Source organism: Bombus pyrosoma, linkage group LG1 (genome assembly GCF_014825855.1).
Source record: "Bombus pyrosoma isolate SC7728 linkage group LG1, ASM1482585v1, whole genome shotgun sequence".
Lineage (NCBI taxonomy): Eukaryota > Metazoa > Arthropoda > Insecta > Hymenoptera > Apidae > Bombus > Bombus pyrosoma.
The window spans coordinates 9,632,748-9,658,095 of NC_057770.1; the positions used below are offsets into that span (position 1 = coordinate 9,632,748).

At 34.1% G+C, this 25,348-nt stretch overlaps 1 protein-coding gene across 1 annotated transcript in view; it reads left to right on the top strand.

The window, feature by feature from the left end:
- The window catches only part of LOC122568232 (leishmanolysin-like peptidase), a 203,400-nt gene that overhangs the window by 172,982 nt on the left and 5,070 nt on the right, over positions 1-25,348 (top strand). Inside the window, exons 4-14 of the mRNA XM_043727752.1 lie at positions 5,654-5,684; positions 12,921-13,003; positions 19,781-19,892; positions 20,754-20,935; positions 21,091-21,294; positions 22,907-23,132; positions 23,424-23,617; positions 23,839-23,971; positions 24,103-24,262; positions 24,525-24,691; positions 24,926-25,045. Coding sequence (XP_043583687.1) covers positions 5,654-5,684; positions 12,921-13,003; positions 19,781-19,892; positions 20,754-20,935; positions 21,091-21,294; positions 22,907-23,132; positions 23,424-23,617; positions 23,839-23,971; positions 24,103-24,262; positions 24,525-24,691; positions 24,926-25,045 — 1,612 coding nt within the window. The remainder of the gene's footprint in view (positions 1-5,653; positions 5,685-12,920; positions 13,004-19,780; positions 19,893-20,753; positions 20,936-21,090; positions 21,295-22,906; positions 23,133-23,423; positions 23,618-23,838; positions 23,972-24,102; positions 24,263-24,524; positions 24,692-24,925; positions 25,046-25,348) is intronic.

Sequence of the window (25,348 nt, forward strand, 5' to 3'; positions counted from 1 at the left end):
CTGAATTTGAACTCCGCAGAAAATTATCGAGGTCGGTTTGCGGCGACACCGACCAAGATAATCCCACCATATAATTAACCACCAACAACCGTCCAGGGCTCTCATACCAACCTACACCATAACTCATGGCTAAGCTACCACTGCGTGTACAGTTTTAAACGTTCTTATCCGTATATATAATTTTGTCAGCTAAAAAAGATGATGAAAAAGGGTAAAATAGGTCCGGTTGCTTTGAATTATAGCGTTGTTGCTCTACACATTTCCCTAGCTTTTTGTTATTTATAGAGTGTTTATAATAGTACTTGTAAAAAAATTTAATTCATTTGTTAATTTATGTAATATTATAGAATAGGAAACATATGAGAAGAAAATCTTCAACAAAAATTTAAGAAATATTTGAATAATAGAAACGAATGAAATTGACAAAGAAACGCAACAATGTTAATTATCTACGAGTCTGCATAATTTTCCAGAAATATCGTAATATTTATGAACAAGATTTTACCATCCGCTTTAATTTCTTTTGTACAAATATTACGTAGGATCTCGACATCTTCTAATGCTAAATACTGGTCGCACAACATTAAAAGTTAATTCGACGTATAAAAGGGGTTCATCCATCCAATTTCATGTGTAAATTTATCAAAACTCTGACTAGTTTACCCGCACTTTGAAACACTTAATACATTATATTTAATATATATTACCGCGATTCTTGTACAAGGCTGCATTATCCTGCTTGGAACCTTCGCTTGGAACAGTTTTACTTCCTTGTTCTTTCGGAACTGTCGCTCTAGTGTTTTTACGATGGGGTTCGTCGCCCTAGGGTACGCTACCTTGCACAAGCTCCATCGTGTTCTTTAAAAACAACTTTCCTTGCACGTGGGCTTTTCAATAGTTACTACTTGGTAACTTTCTCTTTCCCTAGTGAACCTAGTTCACTTCGTACCGTTTCCCAAAGGGAGATGCTGTACGCTTTCATTTGCATCCCTTTTTAAGGAGGGATACGAGGTATACAGCTATGTGGAAAATTAGAATAGCTTTGATCCATAGGGTAAAAGAGCCAATCATAGTGTATAAACACTATCTGCTAATGTGGTGTAATACTTTTACAAGTAGCGGTACTGTTAAAGAATGTAAAACGAAATTTTGCAACGTCTATGGATTGTATTTAATCTTTATGTTGTTTGGAAATTTAAATCCACAATCTACTCATCTCATAAAAAAGATAGAGAGTGTTAATACTATAACGAGCAGCATACTTCGGAATATTCTTGCATATCAAATGCATTCTCTACATCTTCTGCATTTAAATTTCTAATATTTTGTTTTGCGTTATTAGCGCTTCCGTAATTATTCAAATTGAGATATATACATATATGTTGTCATTATTGAAAAAGATATCAAATTAATTTTCCTAATAGCAGATTGATGTTATAATAAGTTTTAATATATTGAATAATATGAAGACTCTTGCTTCCCTCTTTCTTTTTTATTCCATTGTTCTTTTTATTACTTACTCGTATCCAATATTTCTGTCCCATCACATTTATCGGTTTACACGTTTTTTGTTTTCACAAAAGAATTTGATTGGTAGTATTATTTGAAAAATCCAATAAATTTGACGCTGTATCAATAAGATTCGTGATTTTGCTGACTCGATGCCAGATAGCTTGGTAAAAAGGTCTTTGAAGAAGTACTACTATTACGCTACCACAAAGGAAACGTTTCACTCGCCATCGATCACAGCTATTGCAGGCCCGCAATCAATTTACGTTAACGGTCTGCTCGTTATTTTCTTGCCATTCGTTTCGGGAAAAAAATGAATTTTACATCGAACCTTCTCGATAAGTACGTACGATTGTTTTAACATCATAACTACGATGAGTAAAGTTCTCCTTTAATATTTTCTTCGCTGAAATACGCTTATTATTCCCATACGTAGTTTCCATATCAGTTTGTAATTTATATTAACAAATTTACGCAAACCTGGAAATAAAATCGTGAAAAAGATATCAAATGAAACTAACTATTCGCGAAACAAGAAATATTGCTTTGCGTAGTTACACTTATCACTAGAAAGCACACGACCTTTGTTTGAACAACTTTTTTCGAAAATGTTTTTGATATATAGAGGAAGCTATATTTCTCATCCTCAAAAAAAGACATGTCAGTAATTTTTCTACAATGTTTTTCATGTGTAAATTTCGTTAAAATTGGCGCGTTGCGCTCAAGTTGACCCTTGTAAGTGGAACAACCTTACTAATGAGCCGCCAGACAAAATGCATTCTCCCTCCCACTTCTTTTTTCCTCTTGTTCTTCTTTTACACTACAACGCCGCATCATACATTAAATTAAAAGCATCTTTTTATTGACTCAGGAGAGAAGTTTTTACAGTCGTTCCAATTAGCAATCTTTAGACAAACCATATGTAGAAAAAAGCAAGCGATAACCAGACAATTACCTATTTTAGAAACTGGTGTCTAACTAATGTAGAGGATGCGTTGTACAGTTTTACATGAAGCACAATTATAATACCAATTTGTATTTCTGTTATATTTGAAATAAATATAATAAATTAGAATCTTACGATCACTGTCTAAAAATAAATTGACGAAATGTTGCAAATAGGAAATTTGTATTGACACTATATCGGGTAGTCAGAGATTTGATGTTCGCCTCCGATCAGAAAGTTTATTTTCTCTGAAATGACATTAATCGGATTTTCACAGTGTACAACTTAAATTCCGTTTTCTATAGACGGATAATAAACGAGTGACAGCGAAGTTTGTTTATCCCGAGGAAATAAAGTTTAACCAATTATTATTGCCACCGATAATTTTACAATACAAACGTTCTAACTATTATATTTTCTATTATTCAATGAATTCTTTGTTTCTTATAAATTCTAAGTTTAAATAATATAATAATAATATAACATGTTTTAATAAAGCCGTGTCTTTCGCTAAATATTCTACTGCTACGTGATTAATGATATTTCTTGCAAAAAAATGTTGCTCTTTAAAAAATCGATTTCTAATTTCATTCATTGTCAGTTACATGCTTCCAGCATATATCAAACTATTCAGACATGACTTGCTGCAAAAAATTTCGTTCGGGAGCTGTAATAGGAAAGCTTTCAAATTTCAAAAGAGAAGTTGCAAAAATTGACGGACGCATATATGAAATTTAAAAAACAGTATATCAATTTAACTGAAAATGCAGAAATCTTTTAAGCTTCTGCGAGAGCCATGAAGAATATCAAATATGAATTAAAAATTTGAAAATGTTAATTAGTACATGTTATAGCTCGAAACGATTTAAATTAAGAGAAAGTTACATGTCAGAGAGGGAAAAAGAAAGCAGTGTACAAAAATTTATGTACGAAAGAAGGTTTTCATTTTGGAACATCAAAGTAAACTGACTTCAAAGAAATCACAATCTTGTAACATATCCCTACGTTATTTTCATGAAAATAATTATTCTTTAAATATTCATTTATTTCCCGAGTATTTTAAAAAGAATTTAGTTATCTATAATATCCGTGACAAACCACCGTATTGCGTGAGACAGCCGACCACGACGTGTCATATATTATACTACCCTACTTAGTGTTCCTTAAAATCGCAAATACTTGCTTTTACTGCTACTATGAAAATATATATTTTATTAAATATTCGAATTGATATTCCTACATTTTTAGACACTTATTTAACCGTATTTCGCGAATAATCTTCTAACATCCGATATTTTTTGAAGCAGTTGATTTTCTCATTATCAAATCTTTTCATATCGTAGACATAGTCATTGCTTAATATGTCATGTTTATCTTTATTCCCTCAATTATTATTTTTCCCTTTGATAAAGAAGATTAATAGATAGCGGTTAACTTTCTGTTTGAAACATCGAGGGAATTTAATTTCCACTAATTATTAACAATAAAAGCACAGTTTCAAACGTTTAGTAAGCGAAGCACAATCCACTAAAATTTCAAGCCATTATCACTTCTTTAATTAATAATCTAAAAAGCGGAACGTTACTTATATGAAATGTCGAGAGTGGAAGGGTTAAAGCGTATAACTAACGTGGAAATTTAAAAACGTTTCTGCATCGTCACGGCACATATTGAAAATAAAGGAAGAGGAACGCGCTATTCGTTTTCGCTCGGCTTTATATGCAGCTATGTATCCGAAATCAATAAAAAGTTGGCAAATAAATAGCAGAAAGTGCGGGGGAAAGCGAGGCAACTGTGTTTAAACTGGTGCACTTTTTAACTTTCAAAACTTAATTCACCAAGACGCCGGCACCCTTGAGTACGTCGATAGGGGGTTAACTACAGCAAGAAGTGGCGCGATGAAGGTAGACGGTACCCGTACAGATTAAGCATCTTAATCACCGCCGAGTAAAACTGCAAATTGCTTGGCTAGGTGAAATGAGAATGGCGTGGGTATATGCCCACTTTTGCTCAAGAGAAGAGCGCTCGTGAAACAAAAAGTTCAACGAGCTCGAAAGAGTTATCCCGAGAATGATGAGAGGCATAAAGGAATAGAAAGAGACACATGCGTAAATAAAGGGATAAGAGATTTACTCTGAAGTACAAAAGAAATGCAAGAAGGAAAGAACACCGAGAAAATGGAAACAAATAGATAACAATGAAAAAAGGGAAAATTAAGAGAATTAATATACGGGAAAGTAGAATTTTAAAAAGTACGAGAGCGAATTGGTTGGTTGGTAAAAAAGGTCAAGGACTGCTTGTGTATGTGAAGCTATACGTGCAACGTGCTTGTAGAAGCATTTTAGGTGCAGTTGAGTAATTATCGCATTACGTTTTAGAAATTTAATAAGAATAATATACCTAGATTATATATATATGTTGTATGAAATGCTTGTAATTACATTACTTTAAATAATCTAAATTATACGTTTTATGGGGCGATTAAATTGCCTTTTAGAAATCGATATTCAACTGAACGAATGAAATTGGTGTTTGCAATTGTCGAAGCTTGTATAATAATTTGATTACGCGAGAAATTCTTTATTTTGAGGTCTTTTTATTTCTTAATTTTAAATCGGATGAATTAATTTTGATACGATTTGCATATTGCTACGACAAATCGACCAGACGATCTCGATGGTTATAAATGATAGTGTTTATACATAGGCATATTACCTTATTGTATAGTTTTAAGGTTTCTCTTCTGTCGCCTGTGCAACGAAAAAGCAGCGAACAATAGTTTACCATAGGACAGAGCATATACGCAATCGTTTTTATGACCCATTTGCAAATATTCTTGACTGAACGTTCGATGTAAACGCATTTCACCACTATGCATGCTTTTCCCGCGTTCAAAAACTAAAAGCACTTTGTGTTCCGTGCTAGAATGATTTCAACGCCATTCGTTTTGTGAACATATCATACACTATACGATTCTAATTTGAAAAAATTCACATGTATACGTATGACTAATTGATTTTTCATAGCGTATATATATATATATATATATATATATATATATATATATATATATATATATATATATATATATATATACTGATTTCTGACTCAGCTGATACATGTAATTATTTACTATTGATACTATTATTATTCATTTTATAAAATATTTAATATAGAAATCTCGTCTTTCTGTTGCAGGTTGGATGATGAGAAATTGGACCTCATAAACGTAAGTAACTTAACGTTAATATCGATAAAAAAAATTAATGAAACTGATATATATCAAGCGTTAGAAAAATTTGTCGAAAAATATCTTGCTTAATTTTATGTCGCTGCGTTTTTAATCCACCGAGACCGATTTTTGTCATTTTTTCATTCGTCCAGCGTTTTTCATCGATGTTAACGAAGTTTCGAAAATATTCATACAATGCATATATTGTAATATATTCACAAGAAAAATCACGTGATAAATGTTCGAATATTTTCGCCAGCCATTGGCAACATATAATTACGGCAGGTTTTCTCTGTTTCCTGATATATGTTGATATGCCACATATGGGGTAGAAATGGAGCGTGGTAAATGGACGCGTTGTATGTCGTATCAAACGTTACCGCCGTGGCATCTAGGCGGTCTAGTGTACCACGTCGCGGGCATAACTGTATGCGCCAAATAACCGGAAATTACCGGGCGCATTTCAATCAGAACACCAGGCAAGCTTCGAACACGCGGGCCCATCGTTTACTCCGCATAATAGTCGGCCGTATGATAATCTCGCAAATCGAGCCAGGGTGCAGCCCCTGAAAACCGATTGCTCCGTTCTCTGGTAAACCTCTTCCAGTGAACGACTACGATCGATCGTCAAACATGGCAAAAGGGCATATTGGAACTGTTCACTATGTTTGTAATAGCTTCTAATGCAGGTTCAAATTCGCGTCAATTTCTTATGGGCGATTCTCAATTATGTTCATAATATCTTATAAGTATTGAAAACTTTATTGCCAAGATTATTTCATTTTATTGCTTCTTATATATTATTGCAATTATAGCTACACTATTTTTATCCTTGATTTTATCGTTTTTATTAATAGACATCGCCCTTTTTATTTTATGTTAATAAAGAATAGAATAGAAAATAGTTGATAGCACTTTAGGAATTTAATTTATGGTGAAATAACAACACTTCCCTTCTAGGAAATGGTTCACTTTTGAGATTAATCTTTACGGGCGTTTGGTTCAAATGGTTAATTATTTTACATGTGCCGCTCTTATCAACAGTATATTTCTTTTACATTGAACTGTAATATTTTTCATACAATAATAACGCATGCGATCAGGGAAAACATCGCGGTGTATTTCATTTTGCAAATTTTAATAATATATTTTTCAAAATGTGCTCATGAAACGTTACCAAAGATGCATAATGTAAGTAGAGTAAGAAGTTTTTAATTTAGTTTCTGTTTTAATTTAGTTTCTAGATGCAGGGATATTTACAAAATAGTGAATTTATTACGAAATATTAGTCGCGACAATTTTCATAAGCATGTACTTACTGCACGATCTTCTTTACTCGCGAGACTGTACAAACTGCATGAGCACGCGGCAGTAATTACGTTTCCTTTGAGGTCTGCCCCCTCATTAAACCGCAGTCGTATCAGAATGCTTCAACCACTGACACTAAGTTAGAATCTGTAACCGCTTAATAAGCTTTGATATATGTAACGTAATACCTACTTACGTACTTGTGTACTTGTGAATATTTATCACAATAATTTATAGACGTTAAATGAAGCTATACAGCTTCTCCTCTACGAATTATATAGTTATCCATTAACTTTAACTAACTCTCGTTCCACATAATTCATGAAAATAAGAAACGTCACGAATTAACTTTTTAATAGTACGTTCTGAGAGAAATTCGAGCAAATGGACATAGTAATTAAATAAACATGTTCTTTCGCATTGTAAATTTCATATCTTAAATATCATCACGTAAGGCACTTATTAACCTTTATTTTCTAAATCGTTATTGGCCGTCATAAATAATTAGAATACTCCTCAATTTTCTCATATCGAGAAAAGTATCGTGGAAACTGCTGAAAGCATAAATTTGTAATCCTCGTTTCCACATGAATAATTCTTTACTGGACAAATTATTGAAAAGTTCTCCATAACGATTTCATCGCAAAAGCTTTTTGATTTAAACAGTTAATCTCTTATAAATTCTTACAAATGAGGATAACGATACTAGATCATTGGAAAATCGCATCGAATCATTTGGAAATTCTTTTGATCACATTATGAAGAAACTATGTGCCATTAAGGTTCCATTTGAAGGAAAAAGCAACGTTCCATGTACCAACCTAACGTACGAAAGTATACAAATAGAAGTGCATTTGCATAAACTTGGAAACCCGTTAAACGAGTATTTAAATGAAGGACTACTAATATTTTAGTACATCATCCCACGGAACCACCTTTACGTGATTCTGCTACAATGGATCGGCTCGATGAATCTTCGGCCACGGGTTATTCTCTGCCGAATTGTTCGCTACTTAGTCACTGGTAGGAGGAGAGAAAAAAGCCAGTTGGTTCCATGAATAAAATGCTAGTTATCGAGATCGTAAATCGCAATGTTGGAAGGGATGGCGGATGTTGGTACGGGTAGGAGCAGAAGCAAAGAGGGGGAAACCGTAAATGGTGGCGTTCAAAGTAGAAACAGTGTTCGCCAGGTCGGCCAGGATTCGTACATCACCACCCGCGGTTGATTTATTCAGAAAATTTTCACCGCGATACCGGTTCTAGCTCTGCCTTGCTCTGTAAGTCGAATAATTGCCACCCGTGAGAGTAAATGAATCTAATTGCATCTAAAATTTAAATAAGACTTCGAATTTGCATTTAATACTGACATCTAACTGACTGTACGGGATTCGATAAAGCAAGACTAATTCTTTTCTTCTTGCCTGCACTATTTTCCACGATCGCAACTTCCAATCCCTAAATACCTTTTTTTACTAAAAAAAAGGATTGATTGTATTGTTTTATTACTATGCAGTGTTAATGATTTCACAACTAATGACTGGTCTCTGAGAGGACAGGTTGCGAATTATTTATGTACTTGGTTTAATCATTTAACGTATTCATGAATATTTTAGCTCTTCGTCTTTATGGAAAGTTACGATGTAAAATGCAGATCTGGAAGAGATGAGACACTTTTTTATTCAACCTTCTCTCCGCTGTTAGTAAAGATATGAATTTTGTACAAATATGCACAGTCTAACAATAAATATTAAACGCACGATACGTTAATATTTGCTGAAGTACATGCAAAACGAGTGAACAAATTGAAGCAATTTATATATTAAATCTCAAATAACTTTCAAATATCGGTAAATAGAAATGGAACCTATAGTACCGTTCATAAATCATTAATTGTTAATATATGTAGAACAAGCGTAGATGAATGTTACAGTCAGAGAATAAATTGACGCTTATTAACCGCGTGTATTGCAAGAAAACAATTTTATGATATACATATTTTGAAGACTGTATTACATTCCCATTTTATTAAAACTTCTGTTTAAAATTAACAAGTGTTCTGTGATTTATGAAAAATGCAAGTATAATAGCAATAATGCCGTACTATAGTACACACGTTGATAAAAGGTACTAGCTTGATATGTGATATAGGGAAAATTCCTCGCGCCAGCGGAAAACGGAACAAGAACGTACTCCTAGGATGCTGATAAGGCCGCTAGAGTTACGCAATATTGTGATAAAGGGGAATACCGCCTCTCCTGTGTAGTGATAAAGAGGTACATGGCACATACGTCTATAGAAGGCAAACGCACAGGGACTAAAGTTGTATCTTGACCGAAGAGGCGAGCGACGTCGAAAGAAAAGAGACAGAGCGAAACGAAACTAACGAGGATAAAGAGGGTCGACGTAATGGACAATGCGCGCCGAGATTCATGCCAGCACGTAAGAAAAATTGGATTCGCTGCATCGCTTACCTGCCGAGGAAAAAATTAATTTGCTTGAACTTAAGACAGTTACTCTGTTGATTGGTTTCGATATTATTACGATATTATAATAACAATTTATTTATATATTCGATATTATAATACTTTTTCGCACATTGGACACGATATAAGGATTAGAAGCATATTTATGTACGTACTTACTTTCAGTATAGGATTTTTATACATTAGTACGGCTGCAAAATGCAGAAATACGAATGAACTAGGACGAGTTGAGAAATAACTTTTAGAACAAGCGTACAATGCTTCTGTAACAATGGCCACATCATCGTTGCCATGTGCATTTTTTCACATCGTGTATTTGTTCCCTGTCTCCCTTCCGCGCATATTCATAGCTTTCTGTTGATTTTCCATATGCCTCCAGTTTGAACATCTGAAATGTTTTTTAAAAATATAGGCAGTTCGTTGCGTACACGTTATAAAATATTTATATTCCTGCATATTTCACAAGAATGGCAGCGTTCATATCCGACAAATAATTGTTTTCCCTTTTTATTTTCCTTTCCTCCCATACAATCGGCTATTTCATCTGGCCTTTGTGCGGATAATTCTTAACAATTATATATTCAACGATTCAATTTTTATTCAACAATTTTTTCAAAGCTTTATTCGAAATTTGTTCAACAATCGTGTACTTTTCTGCACTGGAATTAAAAATTATTCTTGTTCTGGTCAATCGTTATGTTCGAAAATGTGCAAAAATATGTATCATACCTAATTTGCATAAACCAAAGGTAGATATTTATCATACTTCCAAAATATCCAACGTTGAAAGAAAGATATATATACTTAATTAAAAGATCCTAATCTTTCTAAAATAATATTTCCTTTCCCATATTCGATAAAAATATTAAGAAACGAGGCATTCGTTTAATGGTTACTTTAATTACAGATCGGGCAATGTAAAACTTAATGAAATAGAAATTCGGAAGCTTACATTATAAGAACGCTTCGTTTATAACAAGTCATTTAGTTTAATCGTAATATAAGCTTTCTCCACAATTCGTTATAACATCGATGAACTCTTGGCTGTTATTTGATGGACGGGAGAAAAGCGTAACTTGGATCGGTGAAGCTGTTAACGAGGAGCGCCGTCTAGAATGCAATCGGTGAAAAATAATTAAAGACGATGAAATTAAACGTTTGCACGTCCATGGAGTTCGAGGCCCCATTTGTTCGGCTCCGGTTTTAATTATCAGGCGCTTGCCATTAGGCCGATATTAATGACGCACGTTCGCTCGAGCGTAGCTCCCAACAGACTTCTACTACTTCTACGCTCAATACAACCATCCGACGATCGTTTGTTTAAAGCAGTCGGAAGTAATATCAGCCGTTTCTTCCTCTCGGATTCTCACCCACGCTTCGCCAAAACAAAAGGAAATGTTGCCTTACGGATCACACAGATTTATACAGCGTATTCATTTTATCGATTGCTAGCATTCATTGCCTTTTAAGTGTAACGTGTACGTTTTAGTGTAATTATCTATTCAAAATGTCGTAAGATGCTTGAAACGATAATATAAATTAACGTCTCAATATATTTAGATAATTTGTGATTTTTTATAAGATATACAGCCCCGCTCGAAAGTCTTAGTTTAAATGTTAATTTACATTTCTTTATTAACTCATCATTAATTTCTACACATTGAAATTCATATTTCTTATATAATTGTCTTATCAAGAGTCTGTAGATTTATTGGACGAACAGTATCTAAGCTTTGTCGCTACAAATCGAGTAATATATCCTGTTCTTCTTATTGTTATATCGTGTCTCTTTGCGTGCTATCATTTGGATGAATATATCACCTCATAAGAAGTACGCATGCCCTTGGGGAAACTAATATGAACGAGACTTCTCCTAATGACAGTATTACATGTAGATATTATTGCAGCAAAATAATATGAGCATTATTATTTTATCGTCATTAACATCGCTAATAGAGTTTAAATTAACTTCCAATTATTTCATCTAATTTATTACGTATATAAATAAGCGAAGAAAAATTATGATAAGCAAAAATTTGTCTCAATGTCATGTTCTCAAAGTTATTTTCTTAAAATAAGACTACGTATCTTTATGACAGTAGCGTGGCAGATCGTTTTAATCGTGACTGCAGCGCTATGAAATATTTTTTCAATAAAGATGCCTTTTCGAAGAAAATTGGTTGTAACATAAAAAGACAGGTTGCAAGAGTTTTAACCTACTTAAAGGTTCGTAGCTGCCATCGTTTCTGTTATTTGTCCAGAGTCTACGCCATTAACCGCCACTGTTACCTTCTTCAGACGATCGCAGTATGTTTAAATTGCCAGCACACGTCGCACTCTTCCAGTGCAGTTCGATCGTCGTTCATCTCATTTTTGCCATCTGCTCCCTTCGTTATTGTCTATTTTGCTATTTATAATAAATAGAAGCGCTCTGTTGTTTCCATCCTTTTTCCTTTTACTCTCTGCGGAAAAGCCGAGTACCTAAACAGATTAAAAATAACGGTCACCGAAGCTGCTATAGGAAAATTTGAACATAATTGGCTTCCGAGTAGAGAGAGACGACTTACGTTGGCTTTGCTGAAGGACCAGCATTTGGCGCAAAAATTAAACGATTATTAAATCTTATAGTAAAGATAAACTAATACACCAGCCTCCTTATTATTAGTTAGAATATAGCGTTTCATTTTTCAAAATATTTTTCATAAATATTTATAGGAATTACATCAATTGTATAACAACTCATCAAGGTTTATTTGGAAAATTCAGCCTTCTGTGTCCTAAAACTCTAACTCTAGCCCGTGTTTAAAATCTGAGCAACAAATTAGTAACTGTTTCGACCCTTTAAACATAGTCCTTTTGGACCCACGAGCAAGCTGTCCGCCAAAGAGACTCGAAGGCTAACGAGCTAGGGGTGTAGGTCAATGGCAGAGTCAGACCTGAAGAGAGGCACTCTCGTGTTCGCTAACTGCCTGTGCACCGTGTTCCGTGTTTATGATACGTATGTTGCTATTAAGCATACAAAAGCAGATACCCAGGGTGGACCTACAACATGGTAACACAGAAATAGACAACTTTGTTTATAAAGTAATTTTTGGGTCTTCTTTTTGTCTTGAATAATCGACACAAAGCTCTTTCAAGAACTACTCTTTTACGATTTTGTAAGAAATAACATATATTAAATACCCGTGTTATAAATGCATTTGATTTAACACGATTTTAGAAATATAAGTATTACGAACAGACTGTAGATTTTTATGCAAATTCATATTTTCGAAGATATAATTGTACGTTCTTTTTTCTTTTTATGTTATATGTATTTTGTACAGTTTTGTACTTTCGAATTTCCTATAAATGCACAGAAATCTGCAGTCTAATTATGAAGTTGATACAGTGGAAGGAAAAATTACGTGATATCTAAACTATGTCTTTCGATTTATTTCAGAATACTATTTTACCTGAAGCCGTACACTTTTGGGAACGAGCACTCATGGTCCGTGAGACAAAGAGCACTATTAGATTGAGCAGGTATTTTATTTTCACGTTTGAATAATGCATGTACGTTTATCTAACGTTATTAAATACATTGCATAAACTGTCGATTGTCATATAAAATGAGAAAATGTATATTTATTCCGATTGAAATATAAATGTAGGTGAATAATTTTGGATAATTAATCAAATTAAATAAAATCGATAATTCTAGAAGCAGTCTACTCCAATTACTATGATTTAGAAGGTAACGAATCGATGCTCAGTGCCAGTGGATTCGCGATCTTTCGTATCGTACATGTTGCAAACGCATCGTTAATCCAATGGCAATGGAATTACTACCATTTTTAACACGATCATTAGTATTCCAAATAACGTAATCAGTTCAAGAACTTGCATAAATCATTCTGTACGCATATCCATACACAACTGTCGGTAGCACGTTTATTTGCATAGCAACCAAAATGCTAAGGTAAAACTGTGAATATGCATTATACGTATTTGCGTAACGGGTTACCTGATTTATTACCCTAATCGCGGACGTACTTGCATTATTAGCGTAAACGTTTAGTGTATTTATCACAGCCGTTTAATACGCACTTGTCGAACACTTGTAATAATCCTGAAGCATGTTTTTTTCTCTCTTTTTTTTTAAAAAAAGCTTAGCCTTGAAAAGCGAAGATCAATCAATCATTAGGATGTTACTAACGTAACTACAAAGTTGTCGCGATAATTTTATATTTTCAATCGAAGGAAACACGGTATTAATACAGACAATTCTATAAAATGACGTTTTGACAGAAGACAAACGATACTTTATTGAGAATCGATAATGAAGAAATAACAGAACTCGTGTAACAACTCCGATATATTGTATTTCCAACTGCAAAATATTCATTTTATACGTTTCTTTCCCTCTTTCTCCATCCCTCCCTGTTCTTTGGGGATGCGACAGCGCAGGAAGCTAGGCATAGCCTCACTTATGCATTTCTCTCAAACTTCCACGAAATCCAAGGTGCTAGCAAGTCGCAGATAACGAAATCCATGCGACAAATCAATTTTGCACGAGACCTCCGGGATTTCCAATGACTTTTGACGTTTCGGTTGGGCTCCGACCGGACGCGAAAAGACGTGGATCTAAGAAGCGAACCAGGTGAATAGGCGGGGTGGCAAGGATGGGTTTCCACGGTGCGGAAAAGAATTCGTTACATTATTCAACAAGCACACGCGGAACACACACTAGACAGGAAGAAAGCGTTTCTTATTTTCACAAACTCTGCTCGCTTTTTTAATATTGGGAATTGCCCCGTTGATATGCAGATGAAAAGGCATAGACAGTTCCAATCTAAGATCTGTAAGAAGACACGGTGAATGAAAATTGAATTCGTAACGAAGAACTTGTGTTCTCTGTTTCTTTACCTTTTTCATCAAATACGAATGTTTATCAAAGCAAAGTTGTTTCATCGAATGGGAATTTTTCATTTTAAAATGAGAATATTATTCTTTAGAGAAATAAGGATTCAATCGTTTATGGTGCACGTATAATAATTTATACAATTATTTTACGACTCTTTTACCAAACAAGAGTACGTAATTTTGTCTATTATGTTCTTTAGAGGAACAAGGATTCGAGATTTTCAATTATTTAAACTTCGGTATTAAATACCGAATAGACTAAAGCTACGTTACTAGTAACGTCCAAAGAAATGATATGTCAGTATTTGGCATTAATTACTGTCAGTTGCGGTATATGCGCTGTTATCAAGGAACGTCATTTGTCTTCGAAGGAAGACGGACATGTGGTGTACAATATTGATCTGAAGCTTCGCAACGAGCAGTGTAACATTAGTTACTGACACCTAAGTTGGCTTCTATTATTAATCTTCATCAATATTGTAAATGAGATCAGATGTGTTCGTAAAATGCATAAACAAAGTAAAACATAGATTATATAAATTTATTTTAATCGATTCAATTTTACTAATTTATGAATGGATGCTGGTTAATGGAATAATACCTATATTTAAATAATTCCTTTTCTTTTGTGAAATAACTTCTTAAATAATATAAATTATATGTACTCAAGAACGAAGTAAAAATTAAATTTCATAAAGTAAGATTTAACATGTAAACGCGTTATTAACATTATTATTATCATGACATAAGTTCTAATAAATTATGATCGACGCCATAATGTAACCTACCCCTAAATGGTCAACCCATAAGGAAAGTCGCTGTGCAATGAGAAACGGATCATTTACATAACGTTGACCCATACGTATACATGAAAATAAGAATTGTGTACCTATGTATCGCTAATGATTAAAATTGGTCGATTGTAGTAAAAATTCACGAAGTTACGGTTCATTCGTTCATTTAGGTACTCTAAAATCCATTAGGAGAAAATGCACGCAAGCGCCACTTTACCGCCACCAGTACCTGTTCAAACTTTTAATCGGATCGTTTCCCTCGTTTATTCTCTATCTCTTGGCCGCCATTCTCGCGCTACCTTTCTCTTTTCATACACTTTTCTATTTTTCGTAGCTTTTACAAACCTATGAGATTCTTTTTTTCGCCCGTCGAATCAGCTTTCCGCAAAAAAGCCCTGTCGACTTCGCGCCAATTGAAATTTGTCAACTTTTCAAATTTCTCAAATTTCTCCAAAATATAAAAGAAGAAGGATGGAGTAACATTAATAGCAGACGAAAGTAGCTATGATTTTCGAATGGCATCAACAAAGACATTCGAAAAAGTAAGAAAATGAACTGGTCGGTTTATGGTGTGGTTTCGTTTCTGCCATACGGTTTTCTTTTATCGTCTCGGCCAGATCCAATAGGGATTACGAAAACTGGATGGAATAGTTGAACGGGATAGGGTAGCGTCTCTCGCAGGATTTTCTCAGATCTTCTTCCTTCGATTCATAAATATCCCCTGGCTATAATACTTCGCTGAAAAGACTCCCATGAGTACCTGCACGATATTCACTATCGAAACAACTTCTTCCTACAACATTTTTACCCTCTGCTCTCGAACATGAATCTCTTATTCTTGTCGAACGCGGGAGAAATTCACTTTGACGCGCCTGGTAAGCTAATATTCACTAAGCTTCGGTAGAAATTAATATTCTGCTATACATATTCAACGTTAACTCGCTTCTATAACACCTTGTTCGAAGAATTTAGTTGGTCAGAACGTTGATCATTGATTTGCGCGAATATTACAGTGTGTGATTAAGAGAACATATAGCGAATCTCAAACATTTATCATTCACGACATGATCATTCACAAGCTGATTTTTATTCAGATTTATCTTTTTATCGATATTTTGCTCACTCTACTTCGGAAAATCTATAAGTGTTGGATCGCGCGGAAAGTTTCTTTCGTTTTATGAGGAAGTAATGGATGCACAATATTTTCCATTTTATATTATTTTATCGAATTACGTATGATCCATTTTGTTCTATCAAACTAAAGATCACAACGTTCGACAGATTAGGTTTGATGTTTGTATAAAGATACGTTGTTGTATAAGACGTGTCTGTAAAAGAAAAACACTTTCCGGACAAGCTAATATAATAGTGGAAATTATTTGCGACCGATCAGTGAAACGAATCGATTTTTCTGTCGTTTTTCTAGTTTCAACATGTGTAAGGAACTTTGATATAGAGGAAACTCCGAAACCCCATAATATTATTACAGTGTGTAAGCAACAACACACGCAGCATCTTTGATCAGCTAACTTCAAATCCCTAAAGTTGTGTTTTGAATAAAACATTCTTCGAAACAAACCTCGAAGCCCAGGTTAATTTTATATTAAGCTTCTGAACATGATAGGAATTTTCGGGCAATTTCGTGAATTAGATATTCGTATAAAGGACGCAAACGAGCATACTGTCCGAAATAAATTTCGTACAAGATAAATAAATCTAATTTCAACTTATCAATCGATGGAAATGTTATATACGCTTTTTAGATTAGTCGAAGAAATAGATTTGGTATGAGACGAGCTTACGGTAATGCAGAAAGTGTGTCACTGCAACAAATCCGCACTCTCGGCATTACCTGGTTTGAGTAAGTATGCTTGAGTAATGCTTTCAAACTGTTTCAGACTCCTTTAAGTTCACCAAATGAAGCGAAAATTCTTTCAAAAAACCTACTGGTGACTCTTCTCGTATTATGGAAAAAAGTATCTTCGAATATTCCAAAGTGTTTGCTTTCACGGAGTTTCATAGAAGATAAATGTAACGTGAATTTTGTTTCGTTTTAATACATATATATTACGTGTGAAATAATCTAAAAATCATAAGTATAAAATATTTTTATACTTAAATGCAAAAAATTACCAGTCCTTTCGATATTACTTTCTTTACCCGTGATAATAAATAAATAATCGCTGTACGATAATAAATACCCAATTGCCAATAAACGTACGCACCAATGAATCTTTTGTATCTTACTGGAATGTACGTGGAACAAGAGTTTAATTTAATACGATATTTTCGTAGTAAATTCAATTAAAAATTCTAGAAACAACACGTACTAATGATAAATATTCTTTTGAAATTGAAAAATTCTTCCTAGCAGTTACAAAGACACCCACGCTGTAACGTATTGCACCGTGTTACATCCAGACTGAATAACGCTTAATCCGTTAATCTGATCACCGCACGGTCGCTCGAATCAATTTACGTAATGTACGATCAGTTGGAGGATTCCTGCTGGCCGAAAATCTGTGGTTTAAATCATTGAAATCTCCACAGCTGCTTCTCCATAACTTCCACTTTTATACGACTACCCGTCATGTGCAGTCTCTTTCATTATCGGTTTCATACTTCTTCTCTTTCCTTCTAGCCGAGCTTCTGGAAAATTCTGCCAACGGCATAAGTGCCATCAAGTTTCCGATGCGCCTTTAAATTCCGTTTGGATTTATGATTTCAATATCGCTTTAACGATGGCCCTTAAAATCGAGCACGCTATATTAGTTCATAAAGAGAAAATCCTCTCCGTAAATATTTAACCAGTTTCCAGGCAATTTACCCTTTCCTTTACGAAATCTCCCATTGCCATCCATTTTCTTCGTTTTCTGGCCTGGCAGTTATCGCGGAGACGAAGGGGAGGAAAAAAGCAAAAGGTTTCGACCGTCTTTCTATCGCTGACATCGGGCACATTCATGTCGAGATAAAATCTTGCAATTTCAGGGGCTTCGAGAAGCTGCTGATACCGGTACATGTTATTCGAGGAAATTACACACATTTTTCTTTCTCTGCCTGTAGAAACAGGAAAGAAGAAAATTCGAAAGCGTATTTTCCTTTCGAATAATCTATATACACCGCTTTTTATCGTTTTTACGGAATTAAAATTAAAGATTGAAATTAATTTTCCTCGGCAATATCATTTGTTTATCATCTGCTGTAATTATATATAGAAATGTTATAATAATATTATTATAGCAAACATTCTTTGAAAGAGAAAAGCAAAGAATTGGTAATACTTATTTTATATTTAACATATACATATATGTCTATTTGCTAGAATTTATATAATATAAATATAAATAATAATTGATACCCGTTTAGACATCAATGCTATAGCCACATTTTTGATAATTTTCAAATGCACGAAATCCATTCCCAATTCGAGAATTTCAGCATTAATAATATCGATTAAAGTATCTGCAAATATATAAAACAATAAATACATGTACCGTGTTGACGTTTAAAATGAATCTCTGAAAAATTTCCTATATATTTATAAACTACCTGTATAAATGTCTATATGTAATTTCGTGGGCTTTTAGACCTGTAAACCCATCGAGGACGATATAATAGAAACCGTCGAAGGTTCGAATAGTATCAAGACCCGGGATCTAAACTACATAAGCCCGCTTTTCACTAAGCCGGCTGCCGTATTTAATGTGATTACGAAGAAAACGCGATATTTGAAATTACAAACTCTACAGGGCAAGCCAAATCAGTTGCATCGATAGAATACTGAACTCTCCAAGCCATCCATTTTATTAATTGATAATCAATAGTCGTTCGAGTCCCTAAGTTTGTATCCATTCATTTCGTTATTTATATCCTCCGCTCGTGGAACCAAATAAAGATGCGCGAAACTCTTCGATTGCTTGCCAGCAATTCGCAGAATTTTTATATTCCTTCCCTATATGAAATTAGAAATTCCAATATGCGTGTGATTAATTAATGGTTGTACGTAGGAAAAGGATGTGGTTGTGGTAACTGTGAATGTATCCCTGGGGAATTATAGATTTGTCGATGTAAGTCAAAAGATAAATAGAAGAATCTCACTTCCTTTCTCAAGTTCTTTGTCTACATACTCGCATCAAACTTTAAAATCTAAAACGTCAAGAATAACGATATTTTTCTACGTGTCGTGGAATACTTCTCGATCGTGAACGTTTATGTAACAGAGTGCACTTATATCCTCGCTGTCGGTTTTTCCCCAGGAGTCCGTTTTATCCTTCCTCCTATTGTAGTATTTCCCTTCCTGATGTACTATGTATACGTATCTATGTACTTTTATCGCATAAAAGTATACGGATCGATGTTATTCAAAAGTTTTCAGACCACTTGTCCCATGCTGGTTACGTCGATCATGTCTCTTAAATGTATAGCGTATAAGCTTAAAACGTAAGCGGAGCTTCCAACGCTCAACGAAGATTATATCGCGATTTTTACGATATTGTTTTTTTTCTTTCAAGAAAACACAAACTGCACTCGCCTCTAAGCATTATTATTGTTTGTCTTTCTTAAAGATAAAGAACGTTATCTTTTAAATTCTCGTCTGTTTTAGGAAATGCGAAAGTAGTCAGGTGTTCGTTAAAGATCGTCACACTCACTGTATAGATACCTGTCGGAGTACTACAATGTGCGGTGAAGTAGTCGTGCCCGAAGATCATCTTGACGTAAGAACATAATTAATAATTTCCATAGCAACGAACACGGGGATATTATTGTTAGGAAAATTGAAATATTAATTTATCGCGAATATTATTATCGACAAAAGTGTAGCGTGCATAATGAGGGCTATGAAATGCACAAAAAGTTAGCCAGTTTCGATTATTCTCTTTTTGGAAATAACGTTTGAAAATAACATGCCCTTTCAAATGTAATAAGTTATTAAAGTGATATACCTATGTGAATAATTGTGAAGTATATATCAATTTTATATGCGTGTTTCGCGATGCAAAACCAGATTATTCGCTGACGTCGAAAATGTGCTTAACATCTATATATAACTATATGAGCAAAATTCGATGCAAAATCGATTTATTGCAGCGATTTCGCAGATATTCAATCGCTCTGTGCGTTCCTGCACGTTTAAATAGAACATTAAAACTTTAACATTGTCAAAACTGAAATTATTACAAAATTCATGAATACTTATATTTGGATTTCTTCAACAAACGATAAAAACGATGATAATTATGACATTTTTATTTTCCTTCTTTTCCCTATTAAAACATTAAAACGCGTGGGTCATGTCTTCTCGGCTAAAATAAGTTTAAGAGTGAATTTATTTAATTGCTACTTTTTACGTATCAGATCACCTCTGGCAAAGAAATACTTGAAACTGGACTTATTAAACAGATTCACTAACTGTTTCTCATTATGCTTTTTACTTCATTTCTTTTATTTCACGATAAATACTAATGATACATCTAAGACAGATAGAAATAACGTTTTCGCCTTGTAGAATTAACAGAATTGTTCGCAGTATATTCGATGCAGAAAAATAGAATGTAATGCGTTTACTTGATAAACAGGTTTGTAGAACATGTAATGCAACAGGACATAATTGCGGTATTGCTGAAGGAAGTAGGGCAGGCCCAGGTATAGATGGTGCCGATTTTGTCTTCTATGTATCCGCGATGCAAACTGCAAGATGCCATAAAGGATTAACCGTGGCTTATGCAGCGCATTGCCAAACAGAGGCAGCGTTAGATAGGTAAATTACTTGTCTGTGTACTTATCTAAATTATTATACGTATATTATTCTCTGCTACACATATATATTTATATGTATATTCTTAAATTTTCTTTACTTAATTGTTCTTTGTGATAGAATTCAATGCAACCGGAATCTCATTTGATATTTTGCAGACCGATAGCTGGTCACGCCAATTTGTGTCCGAACAGCATAAGCACGAAGCCACAGGAACTAGAAACATTATTAAGCACGGTGAAACATGAGATATTACACGCTTTGGGATTCTCTGTAAGTTTATACGCTTTCTACAGAGATGAGAATGGTGAGCCTAGAACTCCAAGGAGAAGCGATACAGGGAAACCGATGTTAAACGAAAAGTAAATATATGTCGCTTTATTACGCTACTACCATTTCCCGCTTCAGAAATATTTCATCAATTATTGGTACTTTATTTCTTCCATGACTGAAGCATCTTTTATATAAGTTATCTTTTATATCAGAAGAATTAATATTATGATATAGTAGTAGAAAATTAGTATATGATAAGATGGTCTATAGTCATTTCCATAATAGAGCATCGTTTTTCTATCAAAGATATTTCAGGGGAAATTTAAGGATCTCTATCCTCATGAAAGTTATCTTTCATAGCTAATAAACGATTACGTATTGTTAAATGAAGTTATCTTCTCCATGATATATTACATTTATTTGTAATAATCGGATCGTTATATTTAAAGGATTTCGATAAAAGTATAATATATCATCTGCCATGTAGATATGTACACATATCACATGAGAAAGCCGTTTCCTTCGAGTCTAACTAGCGTCGAAGGGAATGGCTCGCTTTCTTCAACGATCCATCATCCCGCAATAATATCCCTTTGTCTTTCTCTTTTCTTTTTCAGCAACGAGTCTTTTTTCTCGCGTATTCTCGCCCCCTGACACTGAGTCGGTGTATCTGCCTTTAAAATTGGAAAATTCCTTGTGTTCCTGGTATTCTTGGTTCCAACGAAATCGACGAACCGTAACGAACCAGGTTCCGGCCTTGTCAGACGAACACGTTACTTTTGCTCTTCGCCATTTCTTCTTCTCTTTTGGCGTTTCTCTTACATTGACTCGTAGCTTAGCAGCGATCTCATTCTCTCTTTGCCATCGTCTACCCTTCTGTATCCACGATCCATCTGACCGTAAGCTTGCGTGCTTTCATTCTCTCATATTTGAGCTTCTTTGTGTGGATCTTCGTACGTACGTTTTACGTCTACCTACATACAATGGACGCTGCGAGGATATATCTTGATAATCTGAAGAGATCTTTTTCTACAAATTCTACTGTATCGCGCTTATTTTGTAAGCGTTTTCCTGCTTTGTTAAAGTTTTATAGACCGGAGGAACTGGATTTCTACGATTTGTTAAAAGTTCCCATGTTGCAGCAACCAACTGCTCTTGAGAGATATATTTTTCTTTTTTTATAAAAGATAGACTACGCGATTATGAAAGTATGACCCTGGTAATAAAAGGGTGAGAACTCGTTAAACATTACAACATGACGAATACTACTCTCTGGGTTCACGACACAGCCGTTTCTACTGATAGATCCAACGACGTTACGAAAAAACATTTGCTTAGGGGAAATATAGTTTTTCTCATAAGTAGAATCTTCAATGATATCTTAAATCTTAAATATCTGAAATAATACAAAATTAATTAACACGTTGTGGATGTCTTTCCTTGCATCTGTGGGAAATTTAATGATGCAAAAATACATAGAACGAAAAACGTGTAACACGTAGAAATATGAATATATATTATTATAATTATTATATAAAAACATAATTTCCGCATTAATCATCGGCAGACTGATCATAGAAATTAAGATATCTGTGTTTATTTCAAATACCTTGCTGTATCGTTGTACCTCTTATCATTTTGCTACGGTGTCAATGAATTTTTTTACTGATAATACTGGCTAATCTTGTTATATGCATATAGATTACAAACGCATCAGTGGAGTGAAAACACGATCAAGACGGTCGTTAGACGATACTGGCAGGTACACGGTGGTTACGTGGAAAGGTCGATGCAGATGATAGTCACGCCGAGGGTTCGTGCTGAGGCTCAGGCTCACTTCAATTGTCCAGAACTAGAAGGTGCGGAATTAGAAGATCAGGGGGAGGATGGCACGGCACTGACACATTGGGAAAAACGAGTCTTCGAGGTAAAACAAATAACGAATCGCAAGAAATCAAGAATTAATGTACTTTTAATCTTAATAGAATTTGATTAGCTTTATAAATATTAGAATTGTACAATTTTCAGTGTTTATGTACTGTGTCTTTATGATTGTGATCTAGAATAACATTTTTTTTTTTTGTAACGTTAAAGCACTATTAAAGAAATCATCTGGCTAATTATAATTGATTTATATAATGCTGGAATAAATTTAATTTTCTTACAAAAGATCGAATTGATATCGATTTGTGATATTTTTGTCGTTGTATCATTTCAGAACGAAGCAATGACAGGAACACATACGCAAAATCCCGTTTATTCGAGAATAACCCTCGCCCTTATGGAAGACACTGGATGGTACAGTGCAAATTACTCAATGGCTCAAGAACTGGGTTGGGGGAAAAATCTTGGCTGCGATTTTTCGATGAAGTCGTGCAAGGAATGGATATCTTCGAAATCTTCTCGACTATCGTATGTATTTTTACGTTACGTTTAATTATACGTCTTCACAATTAATGGAATAATTCCACCTAGAAATATTATAGAACATTTAGTGGTTCATGAATATAATTAATTATTGAATACAATAAACACAAACTTTATGCTATGTAAAAATGAAAAAGAATTATTCTATAGGTATTTACATGATCAAACACTAAATATTTTTGATGTAACAGATTATTGTTTTTTAGAGGGAAGTCTATTCATCCCTTTTGTAACAAAGTAAAACAGGATCCGTTGCAAACCGAATGTACCGATGATCGAAGTTCGGTGGCGTTGTGTAATCTAATTAAATATCCATTGCCTCTGCCTAAAAAATACCAGGTATGAAATTGCTTACGTTTAATCGTCCTTTTTGCAAAAATGTTTTTTTTTTTAAATAAAATATTACTCTAACTACGGAGTATATTTTTTACGGATAAAAGATAGTATTGTATCGATCTTTTGTTTCTTAGAACTTTGACTCTATTCCGCACGTACCAGCTGGAGAGGAACAATATTATGGTGGTTCAGTATCTCTGGCAGATTATTGTCCGTACATTCAGGAGTTCACATGGAGAGCTCGAAACATAGTAGTTAGAGGCTCTCATTGTCTCTACGAAGAGAATAATCCTCGTAAGTTGTATCGCAAATGATAATGGAAATTCTATTCTGCTATAATATAGAAAACATCAGCTTTTGTTAAAGTTGTTTTTCGAATTAATAGAAATTTTAACGAATTACGTAAATATTCAAGTTTAAGATGAAAATAGAAGCTATCGTTTTAAAACGTTCTGCTTCTTGTTAATTTTCATGACGCAACGTTGAATAAATAGTATTCATAAATAGTATAATATATGATAGGATATATTAATTTTATTAATTGAATTCTGAACAGATCCAGACAAAAATTTTGCTCTGGAAAAGTATGGCCCACATTCAAGATGCTTCGATCATACAAACCAAATGTGGGAAGAAAGGGCTTGCAAACAAGCTCGGCAATGGCAGCATTGGGGTTCCGGATGTTATCAGTATAAATGTGAAGCTGGTAGATTACATATAATGGTGAGTGACATAAATTTACTTTTATTTTATGTTATATATTGTTATTAACATACGCCAGCCGCGGTCAGCGTCGTTTCCATCATAAGCTACCATAAAGATCGATGGTCTTTCGAATTTTCTGTCGCGATACACTTGGTTTTAACTTTTTATACTGTGGCTGTAAAATATTCGTAACAGTATTTAATACCATAAGATCGATAGATTATATCCTCTATAACATATTTTATTGTACAGGTTGCAAATTACACATACACGTGTTATCATGCTGGTCAAGAAATTACTATCAGAATAATACAAAATGGTTGGCTTCATAAAGGAGCTCTAATTTGTCCTCCATGTAAAGATATCTGTCAGGTAAGAAGGAATGTTATGCCGGATGAAATATATATTACGCACCTAAACTCAAAATATATTTTACAAATTAGGGAAAATAATTTTTTTTAATTTCCTTATGCAAGATGTTCTACGAACAAACGAAATTTTACAAATTAATTTGAGGTGTCATTCTAAATGAGAAATGTCTAATAAACATATTCCTAGTCTCAATTATTCCTGGTATAGTAAAATTTACCATCTCAGTTACCGTCCTTAACAATTATACTTAATCCCTTAAGTAGAGCTACTCTTTCCTACAACTAAAAGAGATACTAAATATAT